Source organism: Scyliorhinus canicula, chromosome 15 (assembly GCF_902713615.1).
Source record: "Scyliorhinus canicula chromosome 15, sScyCan1.1, whole genome shotgun sequence".
NCBI lineage: Eukaryota > Metazoa > Chordata > Chondrichthyes > Carcharhiniformes > Scyliorhinidae > Scyliorhinus > Scyliorhinus canicula.
Genome location: NC_052160.1, coordinates 50,323,211 through 50,340,302, shown reverse-complemented (window position 1 = coordinate 50,340,302; position 17,092 = coordinate 50,323,211). Strand labels below are relative to the sequence as shown.

The following is a 17,092-nucleotide window of genomic DNA, read 5'->3' as shown; positions in this document are numbered from 1 at the left end:
GAAAGCTTGTTAGTTCGTGCTCCACTCAAGGAAGCAGTTCTCTAGGCTGATCTCCCCAATGCAGCAGTACTGCATTATGAGAAATGCAGTCCTTTGGTCAAGATGTTAAATCTAATTCTGGTGAACGTAAAAAGTCCCCAAGCATTATTAAAAGAGCATGCGAACCTCCCAGTATCCTGACCAACATTCCTCCCTTAAAACGGCAGGGAGTAGCACAGTGGCACAGTAGTTAGCACTGCTGCCTCAGCACCAGGGACCTGGGTTCAATCCCGGCTTTGGGTGACTGCGTGGGGTTTGCACATCTCCCCATGTCTGCGTGGGTTTCCTCCGGGAGCTCTGGTTTCCTCCCGCAGTCCAAGGATGTGCAAGTAGGCCATGCTAAATTGCTCTTTGGTGTGCAAAAGGTTAGCTGGGGTTACAGGGCTAGAGCAGAGGAGTGGGCCAAAGTTAGGGTGCTCTATCAGACGATTGGTGTAGACTCGATGGGCTGAATGGTTCCTTTTGCACTGTAGGAATTCTATGAGCTGCATCCTAAACTGGTCATTCATCCTTTACTGCTCACAGTGGGCAGCACGGTAGCATGGTGGATGGCATAAATGCTTCACAGCTCCAGGGTCCCAGGTTCGATTCCCGGCTGGGTCACTGTCTGTGCGGAGTCTGCACGTCCTCCCCGTGTGTGCGTGGGTTTCCTCCGGGTGCTCCGGTTTCCTCCCACAGTCCAAAGATGTGTGGGTTAGGTGGATTGGCCATGCTAAATTGCCCGTAGTGCCCTAAAAAAGTAAGGTTAAGGGGGGGTTGTTGGGTTACGGGTATAGGGTGGATACGTGGGTTTGAGTAGGGTGATCATTGCTCGGCACAACATCGAGGGCCGAAGGGCCTGTTCTGTGCTGTACTGTTCTATGTTCTATAACAGCTGCTACATTTGCCTATATCGCAATGTTCACCGAATTTCAAAATAATTAATTGTAGATATGATATTGCCAAGAGATGTGATAAGACATTATTTAAATGCAAAGTTTGTTTATTTTCCAAAATGTTAGTTCTTAAAGAAGATTTTGATAGAACTGACCCTCTATCTGCAATGTGGAGAATGAAAGATAACATGGCCGTTCATCTAATTTGGCAAATTTATGCATAGATATACAAGTTTATTTATTAAATACAGGATTTAAGAGATGGAGTTTTGATCTGAAAACCTCAATCAAAAGTTAAATTTTAAAAACTCCCAGATAGCACATCAAAGACTCCATCTGCTGTGGTATTAAGTCATATCGAACACAAGGCTCCAACTTTAAAGTAATCGTTTATGGCAAGTTGGCTTATTTCACACAGAGCAGTTTTCAGGAAGCTAATCTAACCCTGGACTAGCAAGCCTAAAATGGGGTTTTTGCTCCTGACAAGTGTGTGCACACCAGGGGAAATGGAGACCAAACTCAAGAATACATCCATCACAAGCGTCTTCCCAGGACGATCCAAAGCAAAAGCACCAGATAATGGTCAGCATCTCTAGAACTGTAATCTAACACAAGTCACTGCTTTTAAAAGAGCTGCAGAGATTTTGGGTTGCATGTATTAACATATAGGTATTGTAAAATCTCCATGGCGTTATTCACCAAGTCAAAAGTTGTGATGTCAGAAAGGACAAAACTACTTACCATAACACACAATATATTATTCTACTGGTAAGGGTCAGATGGGCAGCACGGTAGCACAGTGGTTAGCCCAGTGGCTTCACAGCTCCAGAGTCCCAGGTTCGATTCCAGACTTGGTCACTGTCTGTGTGGAGTCTACACGTTCTCCCTGTGTCTGCGTGAGTTTCCTCTGGGTGCTCCAGTTTCCTCCCACAGTCCAAAGATGTGCAGGTTAGGTGGATTGACCATGATAAATTGCCCTTTGTGTCCAAAAAGGATGGGTGGGGTTACTGGGATAGGGTGGGAGCATGGGCTTAAGTAGGATGCTCTTTCCAAGAGCCAGTGCAGACTCGATGGGCTGAATGGCCTCCTTCTGCACTGTAAATTCTATGATTCTGTGCAACCCTTTAATTGCTTAACATTCGTGAAATGAATTATTTGATGTTGTTAGCAAATTCAGTCAATTAGAGGTCATCACTTTTTTTTTTAAAGTGCAATAGCCAAGGTCATTAGAAACTACGCATTGTTTATTTATTATTGTGGAGAAATTTTTCTTATAGTCCAAAAAATTGCTTTTACTTTTCTTTGTATGTATGATGCAAAATGTGCATTCAGAAAAGCTTGACAGCTAAATGCAACACACACAGGATGCACCATTTTATGTCTAAAGTTGGACAAATGGGATGCATGTCCACCCCTCCATTGTGTTCTTCCCTGGGGAAGGTCCTACTTAAGTCTCACACGAGACCTCAGTCCATTGGCATCGTCGTTCATTTTTCTAGTCTTTGGAGTGCCTTTCCCTAGCTGGGCTCCAACCAAAGGTGAAAAGGGCCCTACCTACAAATGTGAGGGAGGGCGCACAGACTTGTAAGGCTCGAGTACTTTTGCTGGATGTCATTCCAGTATCCAGAGTCAGCACTCCAGTCTCTGCTCACCGGGGTTGCCTGGAGCAGGCTCAAACCCAACACTGACTCAAGAGACAGGAATGTTACCACTAAGCCAATGGTTTATTCCTGATTATGCACGTTTTTTTACAAAATATTTATTTTGTTCCACTTACTTTGCAGTGTCATTAATGTTTGCAAACTTTGATCAAACTAAATTCAGCTACAAAAGCTTTGGTGTGCATCTAATAATGCCATACCTCATCTGAAAGTGCTTGAGGGAGATAGCAAGTGCCCCAAATGGGAAGAGTTTCCAGAACTAACATCAATCACCTCATAAGAAGAGTTGAAAGTTATTTTTGCAATATAGATTATGTAATCCACTCTCTGCTTTTCAAGTTATTTTACACAGCCTTATTGATTGGACACATGCACACATTTTCAAAGTTAAAAAAAAAATCAAAAAACAGCAAAATAGTGCGTAACTTAAAAGAAAATCATTACAAGTTTCCCTTTCTCCAGACGTGCATGGTCCCAAAAACACTGTGGCAATGCAAAGCCAGAACGCACAACACAAAAGCTCCAAGACAAAGCAAATAGTTATCTCTACCCAAATGCTTCTATTAAAAAGAACAATGTCCAACAAGCAGACTGAACTGGTAACCGAGCCAATGTTCCCTTTAAGATGAACACTCCCAGTCGCAGGGTGCCCATTAAGTGCTGCAGAGTACTGATATAGTCAAGTATGCGTGCTGCAGATTTCTATTATAGATCACAGTGCTGGGTCAATTTAAAGAGCAAAACTGCATGCAAGTGTGCTGAGCTAGCAACCTCCAGCTCCCAAAAGCTGGCTTCATTTGCTGTTTGGCACTGCAACTTACGGTAACTCCCTACTTCAGGTCTCTGCTGCAAACAAGCTACTGTAAATGAAGGCTGATTGTGCAACAAATGGAAGTAAACAAGCTAGCTCCAAAATTCTTGCTGCACTGAGCTAGTTCTATGCTCCATGCACTTGCAACACACAAAGGTTTAAACATAAAACCTCACAACGACTTAGATGGGGTCAAGCTTGTCAATAAAATTGCAAAACTTACCTTGTCTCCTGTCCATGAGTTCCCAGAAGTGCAGCTGAGGCGTGACGTGCCTTTAGGGGAAGTCTCATGCACAAACTCAAAGAACTTGCTGCACACTTTGGGCCTCACTCTGCAGACCTGCATGCATGCTGTTCTTACAAAATACTCTGCTGTTGCTGCTTTGCTTTACAATGCTTTCTCCCTCACCTCCCCTTTTCTTCTCTCTGCCGCCTGATACAAGCTGATGGCAATTTGCTTCCTTATGTTAAAGATACTCCCGTTGCCAACTGCACCGGCATCAGTCCTTCCTTTCAACTCAGCTGCCATAAGCTGAGTAAAAGCTGCAGCAATAAACCAATCTCCACCATGACATCACACAGGAAGTTGGAAAGAAGCCAAACAAGGAGGCTACAGGAGGTATGATTTTTGTTTTTAAAACACACCCAAGTGTCTGAACGTGACTGATCTTTACGTAGGTGGCCCTTTGAGGCGTTCTCCCGTTTAAACATTTAAAAAACACAACCTTAAGGAGCTGGGTTCTGAAGCAAATGCTTTATTGAACAAACTACCTCCGCACAAGTGTGCGATTGCTCTTTTCCCTAACCCAACTTCTGCAACTGCCATCAATGGCACTTTTTTAAAAAATCACAGACGATGACAGCACAAAATGAGGCCACTCGGTCCAAAATGCCCATACTAACTCTTTGAAAGAGTTATCCACACCCCTGTTCTTTTTCCATAGCTTTGCAAATTTCACCCCTTAGTTCTATTATAACTGTTTCCCATCCACTTTCTGGTGGCACATTACAGATCAAAATAATGTTCAGGGTTTTAAAAAAAATTCTCATCTCACCCATCTCTTATGCCAATTATTTTAAAAGAAGCAATCTTGACGGCTCCATTAATCTCAAGAGTCCCAAGAGTTACTGACAAAAGCAGTGCACAAGGTATGTTTGAAGACTGCAGGTTATGGGCCCTCTGACAGCTTGTTGAAGACCAGTAACACAAACAAAATAAAAATGAGAAAGTGGCGCTCGTACTTTGGGTATCCATTTGAACACTATATCCAGCCCCTTACCATCATCCAAGGGACACCTTAACACTGTAACATCAATACTATAATATGGCCACAATGAACAAGCGAGAAATTGAGAGAGGCACATTGGTGGTGTCAGGCCTAGTACAAGCAAACCATATTTGAACCGTCAGTCAATACTTTAAAACATTGGACGTGGACACAAACAAGCTGTTTAGATGGCAGCTGCAAATTATGCAACTTTTCTCCTTCACCTCCCCTTTTCTTCTCTCTGCCACCTGACATCATCTGATGGCAATTTGGACTACAGACACTTGATACTGTCTGGTGAATATCTAATTAAATACAGACATAGGTAAGAGTACCTCACAGCTATCTGTGACGTACACAACTTACATTCTTTAAGGATGGGCCAGCTGCAGACTACAGAGTTTGCAGGCTGCCTGTCTCCATGTTTCCTACTGGACAAAAGAGAACATCAAAACTCATAGCCACCATCCGTTTCACGCTGGCTTCTATTCAAAACAATTTGGGTAGGCCTGAGAAGTGTTAACCCTATGGTCATGTGATTGAAACTGGGTTCAGGGACTGCACCTTTTATTACCTCAGAACTCAACAGAACTATAATTTGTCAGCCATTGAGAATCAGACTTCAAAATAAGTCAAACAATTAAGCTAAGAACCAAACTCCTAGATATTCAACTAAAATAAACCTCACAATCTGCCATGAACCTTCCACAAGGCCCTCACTTCAACTTTAAATTATCAACTTTATTCAATAAACCCCATGCCGGCAACGTAGGAGATTGGAAATTGTAAATCAAGACACCGAATTAACTATAATATATAAAATTGAACCAACTTTCTCTGTATCCAATGTGTGTGCGTATGTGTGTGCGTATGTGTGTGCGTGAACATTCATTCAGGAGACAAAGTTTTGACATTGTGTGAATTCAGGATAATTGCACAAGAATGACCTTTATTTTTTATTCCAGAAAACTTGCTCCTGAATTATTTAATTAGAATCTACACACCTCTTCCAATACAAAACACACTGATTTTGGGCAGACAGTGAGCACATGCTACACCTGGGTCTTACTAAGGAAGTAAAGGCAGCAGGTTGCTAACCAGTTAACCACCTCTTTGAGCAGGCAACACTGGATGGCGCATTTTATTCATGGAGGGAGGGTTGGAAGAGAGTGGGAGATTTATTTTTGGAGGGGTGATTTGCCCACTTGAAGGAGCTGAAGGAGAAATTTGGGCTTTTACACTTGGACATATTTAGGTACCTCCAGGTGCGAGAGCTGTGTCAACAGGTTTTTTTGGCTTTCCTGGTGATGCAGCCAACTTCCTTATTGGAGCAGATTCTCTCCTGTTCGGGGTCGGAGGAGGGCAGTACATCCGGCATGTATGCACTAATAGCGGGGGAAAGAGTCGAGTTTGGTGGAAGGGGTGAAAGCAAAATGGGTGGGGAAAGTTGGGGTCAATTCAGGAGGGAGGGGTGAAGAGAGGGTGAATGCCACATCGTGTGCGAGGCTGAGCCTCATTTAGTTAAGGTAGGGTTTTGAACTCACTTCAATTAAGGCAAGGATAAGCCCTTTTTTGTGAGGAGGTGGAGGATAGGTGCAAGCGCTGCTCAAGGGAGCCCCCACACCACACGCATGTTATGGTCCTGTTCTAAGCTGGTGGGTTCCTGGAGGTCCTTTTTTGACACCATGTCTGCGATCCTAAGTATTGAGCTAGAACCCTGCTCCCTGGCGGCTATTCTTGGGGTTTTGGATGTTCCAGAGTTGCGGATGGGTGTGGATGGCCTTGCCTACGCCTCTTTGGTGACACAGGCGGATTCGGTTGGGCTGGAGGTTGGAAACACCGCCGAGTTCTTCAGCGTGGCTAGGGGATTTGATGGAATTTATGCACCTAGAGAAGGTCAATTCAAGGGGAGAGGGACGATTGAAAGGTTCTGTAGGAGGTGGAGGCCATTTATATTGTATTTCAAATAATTGGTCACCATCAACAGTTGGGAAAGGGGGGGGGGGTAGTCCAGGGGGTTCTTACCCTTTTCTGTTTTGTTTTTATTATTTTTGGTCGGTTATTTGGGGGGGGGGGGGGGGGGGGGATTTGATGGGGTTGGTGTTTTGTTTGTAGGTTTTGTAATTTTGTATAAAATGTTAACAATTTCATTAAAACATTTCCAAAAATAAGTAATGTGGTGCAATATGTGACAAGCTGTGTAATGTGGGTGTGAAGCTTGCAGAATTTCTAAGTGTGAGAGTGAGGTGAAGCTATGAAAGTGAGGCACGAGTGATCAATGGAGACTATTGGTACATGAGTGAAGAAGGTCTGGCGCATTTAATAAAGTGTGAACAAAGTGTGAGGCTGGTGTGTACGCCCCTAATTGGGACAATGCAGGCTTCATGCGGCGCATGCTGAGCCGGATCCCAGACCTGGAGTCGGAGGGTTTGATTTTGGGCGGAGATTTTAATACAGTGCTGGACCCGGCTCTGGATCGTTCGAGGTCCAAAACGGGCAAGAGGCCGGCGGCAGCCACAGTGCTGAGGGGGTTCATGGACCAGATGGGAGGGGTGGATCCTTGGAAGTTTTTGAGGCCGGGAGGTAGGGAGTTCTCGTTTTTCTCCCACGTCCATAAGGCTTATTCCCGGATCGATTTTTTTGTCCTCAGCCGGGCGGTAATTCAGAGGGTGGTAGGGGTGGAGTACTCGGCGATAGCCGTTTCAGACCACGCTCCGCATTCGGTGGACCTGGAGCTGGGGGAGGGGAAGGATCAACGCCCGCTGTGGAGGTTAGATGTGGGGCTTCCGTCGGAGGAGGAAGTATGTGGGCGGGTCCGTAGGTGCATAGAGGGGTACTTGGAAGCTAACGACAATGGGGAGGTGCAATTGGGGGTGGTCTGGGAGGCGTTGAAGACGGTGGTTAGAGGGGAGCTGATATCTATTAGGGCACACAGGGAGAGGGGGGAGAAAATTGAGAGGGAGAGGTTGGTGGAAGAAATGGTACGGGTGGACAGGAGGTATGCGGATGTCCCGGAAGAGGGGCTTTTGAGGAAGCGTCGTAGTCTCCAAGCGGAGTTTGACATATTGACCACCCGGAAAGCGGAGGCGCAGTGGAGGAGGGCGCAGGGGGCAGTATACGAGTACGGGGAGAAGGCAAGTCGGATGCTGGCCCACCAGCTCCGGAAGCGGGAGAGATGGGGGAGTTAGAGATTTAGGAGGGAGTCTGGTGCGGAGTGCAAGGGGCATCAATGGGGTGTTCAGGTCCTTTTATGAGGAGCTGTATCGGTCGGTGCCCCCTGGGGAGGAGGGTGGGATGGACCGCTTTTTGGATAAGCTGGAGTCCCCGAAAGTGGGGGAGGAGCGGGTAGAGGGTCTGTGGGCCCCAATTGAGTTGGAGGAGCTGAGCGGGGCGTTGGGGAGTATGCAGTCAGGGAAGGCGCCGGGGCCTGACGGGTTCCCGGTGGAGTTTTACAAGAAGTTCTCAGGCCTGCTAGGCCCACTGTTAGTGAGGACCCTGAACGAGGCAAGGGAGGGGGGTCTTTGCCCCCGACGATGTCCAGAGCACTAATTTCTCTGATCTTGAAGCGGGATAAGGACCCCCTCCAGTTTGGGTCTTACAGGCCGATCCCGCTCCTCAACGTGGACGCGAAGCTGCTGGCTAAAATATTGGCCAGGAGGGTGGAGGATGTGGTCCCACAGGTCATTCACGAGGACCAAACGGGTTTTGTGAAGGAGAGGCAGCTGAATGTCAACGTGCGGCGGCTTCTTAATGTCATAATGATGTCGGCGGTGGATGGGGAGGCGGAAATAGTGGCATCGATGGATGCGGAGAAGGCTTTTGATAGGGTGGAGTGGAGTTACCTGCGGGAGGTGTTGAGGAGATTTGGGTTAGGTGAGGGATTCATTAGTTCGGTGAGGCTGTTGTATAGTGCTCCAGTAGCGAGCATGGTGACAAATGGGAGGAGGTCGGAGGACGTTCGGCTGTCCCGGGGATGAGGCACGGGTGCCCCTTGTCTCCCCTGCTCTTCGCGTTAGCGATTGAACCCCTGGCCATGGCACTGAGGGAATCGAGGAACTGGAGGGGGATTGTGCGGGGGAGGGGGGAGCACCGGCTGTCGTTGTACGCGGACGATTTACTGCTGTACATTGCGGATCCGGCAGGGGAGATGCCAGAGGTGATGAGGATCCTGGGGGAGTTCGGTGACTTCTCCGGCGACAAGCTCAACGTGGGGAAGAGTGAATTGTTTGTGGTGCATATGGGGGACCAGGAGAAAGAGATAGGGGAGCTTCCGTTGAAGAGGGCAGAGAGGAGCTTCAAGTATTTGGGAGTCCAGATAGCCAGGAGCTGGGAGGCCCTACATAGGTTAAACTTTACGAGGCTGGTGGAGCAGTTTAGGAGGTGGGATGTGTTGCCACTCTCCCTAGCGGGTCGGTTAAGATGACGGTGCTCCCAAGGTTTTTGTTTCTCTTCCAGTGTTTACCCATCGTGATTCCGAAGGCTTTCTTTAGGAGGGTTAATAGGGTCATTTTGGGGTTCGTGTGGGCGCAGAAGACCCCGAGAGTGAGGAGGGTATTCTTGGAGCGAGGCAGGGAGGTGGGTGGACTGGCGTTGCCCAACCTGTGTAGGTATTACTGGCCGGCAAATGTGGCAATGTTTCGGAGGTGGGTGATGGAGGGGGAGGGAGCCGCATGGAAGAGGGTGGAGGCAGCGTCCTGTGTGGGCACGAGTTTGGAGGCACTGGTGACGGCCCCACTGCCACTCCCCCCAGCAAGGTACTCTACGAGTTCAGTAGTGGTAGCTACCCTCAAAATCTGGGGTCAGTGGAGGCGTCATAGGGGGGAAGTGAAGGCCTGAGTTTGGTCCCCGATATGGGGGAACCACCGGTTTGTACCAGGGAGGATAGATGGAGGGTTTTTGAGCTGGCATAGGGCAGGTATCAGGCGGATGGGGGACCTCTTCCTCGACGGGAAGTTTGTGACCCTAGAGGAGTTGGAGGGGAGGTGGGGTCTCCCCCCAGGGAATACCTTCAGGTTTATGCAGATTAGGACGTTTGTTAGGCGGCAGGTGGCGGAGTTTCCGCTATTGCCGCCAAGGGGGGTTCAGGATAGAGTGCTCTCGGGGACGTGGGTCGGTGAGGGCAGGATCTCTGCAATTTATCAGGTGACGCAGGAGGGGGAAGAGGCCTCGGTGGAGGAGCTGAAAGCGAAGTGGGAGGAGGAGCTGGGGGAGGCGATCAACGAGGGGACATGGGCGGACGTCCTGGGGAGGGTGAACTCTTCCTCTTCTTGCGCACAGCTTAGTTTAATTCAGCTAAAGGTGCTGCATAAGGCGCATTTGACTGGGACCAGGCCGAGCCGGTTCTTTGGGGGTGAGGACAGGTGTGGGAGGTGTTCGGGAAGTCCAGCGAATCACACCCACATGTTCTGGGCTTGTCCGGCGCTGGAGGGTTTCTGGAAGGGGGTGGTGGGGACCTTGTCCAGGGTGGTTGGTTCCAGGGTGGAACCGGGCTGGGGGCTCGCTATTTTTGGGGTGGCATCGGAGCCAGGAGTGCAGGAGGCGAGAGAGGCCGGTATCCTGGCCTTTGTGTCCCTAGTAGCCCGGCACAGGATCCTTCTACAATGGAGGGATGCGAGGCCCCCGAGCCCGGAATCCTGGATCAGTGACATGGCTGGGTTCATTAAACTGGAGAGGGTCAAGTTTGCCCTGAGGTGGGGTCAGTGCAAGGGTTCCTGCAGCGGTGGCAGCCCTTTCTTGATTTCCTGGCAGAGTGTTAGAGGGCGGTGAATCACAGCAGCAACCCGGGGGGGGGGGGGGGGGGGGCAGAGGGGACTATGGGTCAGTTATGGGGGTTTGTTCTTACGACTATGTTTATTACTTTTTCTTGTTAATTTATTGCTTTGTATTGGGGGGGGGGTTCTGTTTTTTCTTTGTTGGGATAAAATTTATTGTTGGAAAATTTGAATAAAAATTATTATTTTCTTTTTAAAAGGTGCGAGGCTGGGAATGTATTTGATTGATTAGGAACTTGAAGACACATTTACTGACCTTGAACGCTCAAAAACCTCTTTGAACTCCGTGTGGAACTTCGTCCAGGTCATGAGGGGTAAAATGTCTATTTGTTCCCACTGTCTCTACAGTGTCTCCTTGTCCACATTGGACAAGGTACATCTATGCTTCTGTCTGCCTCCTACACAAGGCCTCCAATTCTGCATCAGAGAACTTTGGAGCATCCTCCTCCTTGTTTCGCCATAGTCGTCTTCCCACAGGTCAGATAGTCATTCACGGTCACTTCCAGCACTTACGCCAGCCTAAATGCACCTCCCTTAAAGTGGGGCAGGAAGACAGGCTAATCTGAACTTGTGCTAACTCTCACGATTTTGCACTCCTTGCTCAGACATGCAACCGCTCAATAGTGCACTTAGTGTTGGGCGCAGACTGCAATCAGGTAAATGAGCAAAGGTTTGTTTGCGAGAGAAAACAACAGTTAACGTTTAGAGTCTGGATGACTCTTCTTCGGAGCTCTGACGAAAAGTCGTCCAGACACAAAACGTCAACTCTGCTCTCTCTCCACAGATGTTGTCAGACACGCTGAGATTTTCAAGCATTTTCTGTTTTTACTTCAATTATATAATCAGGTTCTATGGAAATGGAAATGATGGACGTAATTTAACAGGAATCCTGTTTTGGGCAAGTTTAGCGGGGTGTTATTCAGTGCTGACCCCGCTATCAAACCAAACTCTGTTCTATTTTTGGCCCTGGGGAGGAACACCCCGCCATGGCTGCATTACCTTCATTTCCTGCATGGACCAGCTCAGGAAATGAAATGAAATGAAAATTGCTTATTATCACAAGTAGGCTTCAAATGAAGTTACTGTGAAAAGCCCCGAGTCGCCACATTCTCCGGCGCCTGTTCGGGGAGGCTGGTACAGGAATTGAACCATGCTGCTGGCCTGCCTTGGTCTGCTTTAAAAGCCAGCTCTTTAGCCCGGTGCTAAACCAGCCCAATCAGGGCACAATTTTCAATGCCACTCCAAACTCTCAACCCCCCAATCCCCATACTTACCCGTTTGGGGATTCTCATAAAATCCATACAGTACAGAAGAAGGCTATTCAGCCCATTGAGTCTGCACCGACCCTCTGAAACAGCACCCTACTAAGGCCCAGCCTATCCCCATAACCCTACCTAACCTTTGGACACTTAAGGAGTAATTTAGCATGGTCAAGCCACCTAACCTGCACATCTTTGGACTGTGTGAGGAAACCGGAGCACCCGGAACAAACCCTCGCAGACACAGAATTTCCAAACTCCACACAGACAGTCACAGGGCGAGATCCAGATTGCGATGTCTCACAAGATCTTCAGTGTCCCAAATCTCAGAAGTGCCTCTGGTGAGATTTAATGCCCTCGTTGCATCACTGGGTTGGGTGTGATAAGGCTGTTCAATTGCACCCAATATTTTATGATAAATAATTTTTGGTAATTCTGGTCTCAAAGGTACAATAAAACAATAGAGTTCCAAGAAGGTGATGCATCATATTAACATCTGGACTGCACCACATCTGGATATGCTGTGGGACATCCTGAATTTGTGAAAGGTACTAAATAAACGCAAGTTCCGTCCCTGTTTCTTTCTTTCACAACATGATCTGAGGCAGGATTTCCTCTGTTCAAGCTCCTGATCTCCATACCAAGCAGGAGATCTGCCAAAATTCTACATGGTTCATGTTTGAGAAAATGGAAGGAATAAAAAGGAAATCATTCCATACACTCCTTAACAACACCTACAACTGTAAAATTAGTCTTGAGCCATTACTGCCCGTCTGCCCTCAGACAGGGAACGATACTGTCAAAAAAAGCAGGCAAAAGATGATGATATATAAAGGAAGGAAACAGGATGTGGTCCAGGGCTTGTACACCACCCATTAATCACACTGGACTACTCTGAAGTTGTGCAATTAAAAAGCAGCATGCAACCTCAAATTAATTTTGCTATTACTCCTGCTCCACACAGACACAAAATCCCCCTGCTTTTCCAAATAACTAATTATACCACAATGATAGATTTTGAAGATGAGAAGCACCCTACAAAAAACCCATTGCAAATGTAAATCATACATTTGATATATTAAAAGGGTATGAGGATACTTGAGCATGTTATGTTATTGAATTAGTAGCCCAAAGGCCTGGACTAATGATCCAGAGACACGAGTTCAAATCCCACTGTCGCAGCTGGAGAATTTAAATTCAGTTAATAAAAGTTTGGAAGAGAGAGTTAGTAATTATGACCACAATATTAGCAGATTGTTATAAAAACCCATCTAGTTCACTACGTCCTCACCAGGTCTGGACCCAACGTCCTCACCAGGTCTGGGCCTATATGTGAATCCAGATCCTCAGCAATGCGAGGGACTCCTAGCTGCCCACTGGAATTTCCTAGCAAGCTTCTCAATTGTCTTCACCATCACTTTCTCAAGGGCGATTAGGAATGGTCAATAAATCCTGACCTTGCCAACAATGCACAAATGAATTGAAAACAATACCAGTGTTAATTAATCATCCCCTCACTCCATCAGTAAGTACCATCTACAGGTTGCAATGCAGAAACTCACCAATATCTCCCAAACCAGGGACCTCTGACACCTAGAAAGACAAGGGAAGCGAGCACCCCAATTTCCTCTCAAGTCACACACTATCCTGCCTTAGAAAGATACCACCATTCTTTCATTATCGCTAAATCTTAGACACCTTACATAACAGCACGGAGAGTGTATATTTCCAACACAGCAGTTCAAAAGGTCAACTTAACACCATCTTCTCAAGAGAAAACAGAAACGGACAATAAATGCTAGCCTTGGTAACGAGGTCAAACCCAAGAATTAATAATTTTTAAAACTGACAAACATACAATACTCAAGTAAACACGTGTTTGTGCAAACACCTATGACACTATAGTTTGATGCGTTGAGCAATTTTTTGTATCATGCACAATTTTCTGACCAACATCTATAGGCAACGTACTTCCAAAAACTTGTTGAAAATCCCTCAGATGCAGATATAGATCTAGATCTGTCCTTGCAAACCTTCAATACCAATGTACACATTGGAGAATATTAGGCAGGGGAATGTGGATGAAAAAGAAGGTTCAATAATTTTACCAACTGTTTCTGGGTCATATTCAAGGATTTTGGTCTCCAACCACAGAACAGTCGTTGTGAATGGACTTTGATTTATCCACCCTTCTGATGACAATGCAAGATTGAGAGGGTGGAGGTAGAAAATGGGGGGGCTGGGGAACTCAAGGTGTTCACCCATGATCACGAGTCAGCAACACTTGTTAGAAGGCGTGTGAATGTCAGACAAGGACAAGATCTGTAGTGATGCTGCACATGGTAAAAGGCTTGGAATCAAAGATACCAGGAGATGATCAGCAACTTGGCCAAGAACCATCAGCTTCAGAGGGAAGAGACTCAAATATCTACCAAAATTACCTCTCCATACCTTCTGTGCAGTATGATTTCATGCTTCTCAAGAATTAAATCCTACTTCAAGTGGGATACCCTGCTTGCAAAGAATGCAATTCGGAGAATCAGGGCTCCTTGGTGGAATTAAGAGAATAACCCTAATTGATTTTAACATAACGAAGATGTAGAAGAGAAGGAAGAATGTGTAAATAAACATATTTGGAATGCAGGGAAGGGCAAGACTATTTTGGGGTGGAGAAGTTGGGAGGAGAAACAGACATGCTTGTCAATATCACAGCATTACCACTAACACCTAGGCCCAAGTTCCAACAGTCCCAGCCCTAACTACCACATAGAGTAAAATCACAAATGAAAACAAAGCTGCTGGAAATACGTAGTAGGTCTGGCAGCGTGTGTGAAGAGAGAAACAGAGCTAATGTTGAGTCGAATAGGACTCTTCAAAATTAGAAAATCACAACTGTGACATCAGTAAATTAATCATCAAATTGTCATCAAGCGTTTCGCCCCACAACCCAAAGATGTGCAGGGTAGGTGGATTGGCCACGCTAAATTGCTCCTTAATTGGAAAAAATGAATTGGGTACTCTAAATTTATTTTCAAAAAAGAAATATCAACCCAATCCCCTCACTCTGCCTTTTCAAGCCTATTCCAGCCAAGCATGCCATATTCCCCACAAAATATACCATACAACAAAACATCACCTTGCTCTGTTAATGAACTTTCCTCACATTTGTCCATCTCCTCTGAGCCTCATCTTTTGGCAATGTTAACCTTCTGCCTCAGTCTCCTCAATAAATGCATTCCATCCATCCATTCGTTCAACACATGGCATTACTCTCACTCTTAACTCTCTTCTTTCCCTCCTACAAGAGGAGAGGGTATTAGACATTAAGGGGAGGCAGAAAACTGAAGATGGTCCTCCAGTCATCTCACTGACAGCTGCAGAGAAGATGCTGCTGGACACCCTTGCATTGTTGCCCATAAAAGATGGGGAGGAGACTTCCGGTGGCGGCCACGGAGGAGTAGGTCACACATTTGATAGTTACTGCCAGTGACGGATTTTGGACCTTTTCCCCCCCCATTTTTTTCCAGATTTTATGGGATAAATCGGTGAAGAGTGAGACAGTAAGGAGAAATCCCCCTCCGGTGTATGGAGAATTGGACCAGAAGTAGCCGTGTGAGACGACAAAGTCCTATAAGGGAGACGCAAGCAGTGCTGGTAACACGGGACAGCATGGCGGAGAGCAAGGGCCAGGGTGAGACAGCACAGTGGTCGACGGAGCAGCTGGTGAAGTGTTTTGAAGATTGCTTCGCCAAGCTGAAGAAGGGCAAGCTGGACCTGATTAAGTCTTCGATTGATCTAGTGTAGCATGGTGGTTAGCATCAATGCTTCACAGCTCCAGGGTCCCAGGTTCGATTCCCGGCTGGGTCACTGTCTGTGTGGAGTCTGCACGTCCTCCCCGTGTGTGCGTGGGTTGCCTCCGGGTGCTCCGGTTTCCTCCCACAGTCCAAAGATGTGCGGGTTAGGTGGATTGGCCATGCTAAATTGCCCGTAGTGTAAGGTTAATGGGGGGATTGTTGGGTTACGGGTATACGGGTTACGTGGGTTTAAGTGGGATGATCATTGTTCGGCACAACATCGAGGGCCGAAGGGCCTGTTCTGTGCTGTACTGTTCTATGTTCTAGAACGATCCAGGAGGTGGAGAAAAAGGTGTCAGAGCATGAGGAGTACATAACCGTGTTGGAGACCAAGGTGGAGATGATGAACGACCACCAGAGAAGAAAGCAGGAGAAGCTGGAGGACCTGGAGAACAGGTCCAGGAGGCAGAATCTTAGAATTGTCGGCCTCCCTGAAGGCAGTGAGGGATCAGATGCGAGGGCCTATGTGACGGGCATGTTGGAGAAGTTGATGGGGGCTGAGGCGTTCCCTCGGCCCCCAAAAGTGGAGAGAGCACACAGAGCTCTCGCGAAGAAGCCCCGAGCGAACGAGCCGCCAAGGGCGACGGTGGTACGTTTTCACCAATTCCTGGACAAGGAACACGTTCTGCGGTGGGCCAAGAAGGAACGGAGCAGCAAGTGGGAGAATTGTGAGCTGCGCATTTATCAGGACCTGGGCGCGGATTTGGCCAAGAGGTTAGCTGGGTTTAATCGGGCATAAACGGCCCTCTTTAAGAAAGGGGTGAAGTTGGAGATGCTGTACTCAGCCCGTCTGTGGGTCACACATGAGGAACGGGACTTCTACTTCGAAACACCAGACGAAGTATGGACTTTTATTAAAGAAAAGAGGCTGAATGCGAATTAAAAGACACTGAAGCCTTGGAGAGTACTGGGGTGGCGATTTGTTTTGCTGGGCTGTACAAGTATAAGTGGTGCTATGTGTAATAAGGGGCTGTTTGGATGGCTAAAGGTAACTTTGTCTTGCAGGGAGCTGGTTAAAGGAGCCTTTGGGGTTGGTTCTGTTTTTGGGTGTTTTGTTTTCTGAAGTGGCTGTTTCTTCACTGTTTTTTTTCTGATGTTTGTTTACTGTGGAATGTGATGCTTTTAATGTGTTTGGCCAAGTTGGGGAGGGGGGAGGGGTAGGAGAGGGGAGAGAACAATGTGGAGACAGACTGCTTGGTGCCAGGGACAGGCGCTATCAAGTCAGCATGCGTCAGTTGACTCTCGGAAGCGTAGTGGGGGGGGGGGGGGGGGGGGGGCAAGCAGGTGTTAAGCTGGAGCTCGACTTGGGGGGGTTGGGTTTCTAGTGTTGTTGCTTGGGGGGGGGGGGGGGGGGTTGCTTTCCTGACGGGGGAGGAACTGTTACTAGAGGACAAATGGGAGGTCGCGAACAGCGAATGCCTGAGGGGGACTCGAGGAGGCAGAGGGCGTGAACTAGAGGCTGGCCTACAAAGGGTGATGGCTAGTGGGGGGGTTAGCCCCTCCCCCGACCAGGCTGATTATATGGAACATGAGAGCGCTTAATGGGCCGGTCAA

At 47.4% G+C, this 17,092-nt stretch overlaps 1 protein-coding gene across 2 annotated transcripts in view; it reads right to left on the bottom strand.

The window, feature by feature from the left end:
- The window catches only part of LOC119979121 (dual specificity mitogen-activated protein kinase kinase 3-like), a 143,250-nt gene that overhangs the window by 112,555 nt on the left and 13,603 nt on the right, over positions 1-17,092 (bottom strand). Inside the window, exon 1 of one of the 2 annotated variants that reach the window (XM_038821129.1) lies at positions 3,610-3,974. The exons of the other annotated variant lie outside the window; for it this stretch is intronic. Within the exon in view, the coding sequence (XP_038677057.1) occupies positions 3,610-3,625 (16 nt within the window). The 5' untranslated portion in view covers positions 3,626-3,974. Of the gene's footprint in view, positions 1-3,609; positions 3,975-17,092 lie in introns of those variants that run through there. 2 annotated transcript variants of the gene reach the window in all.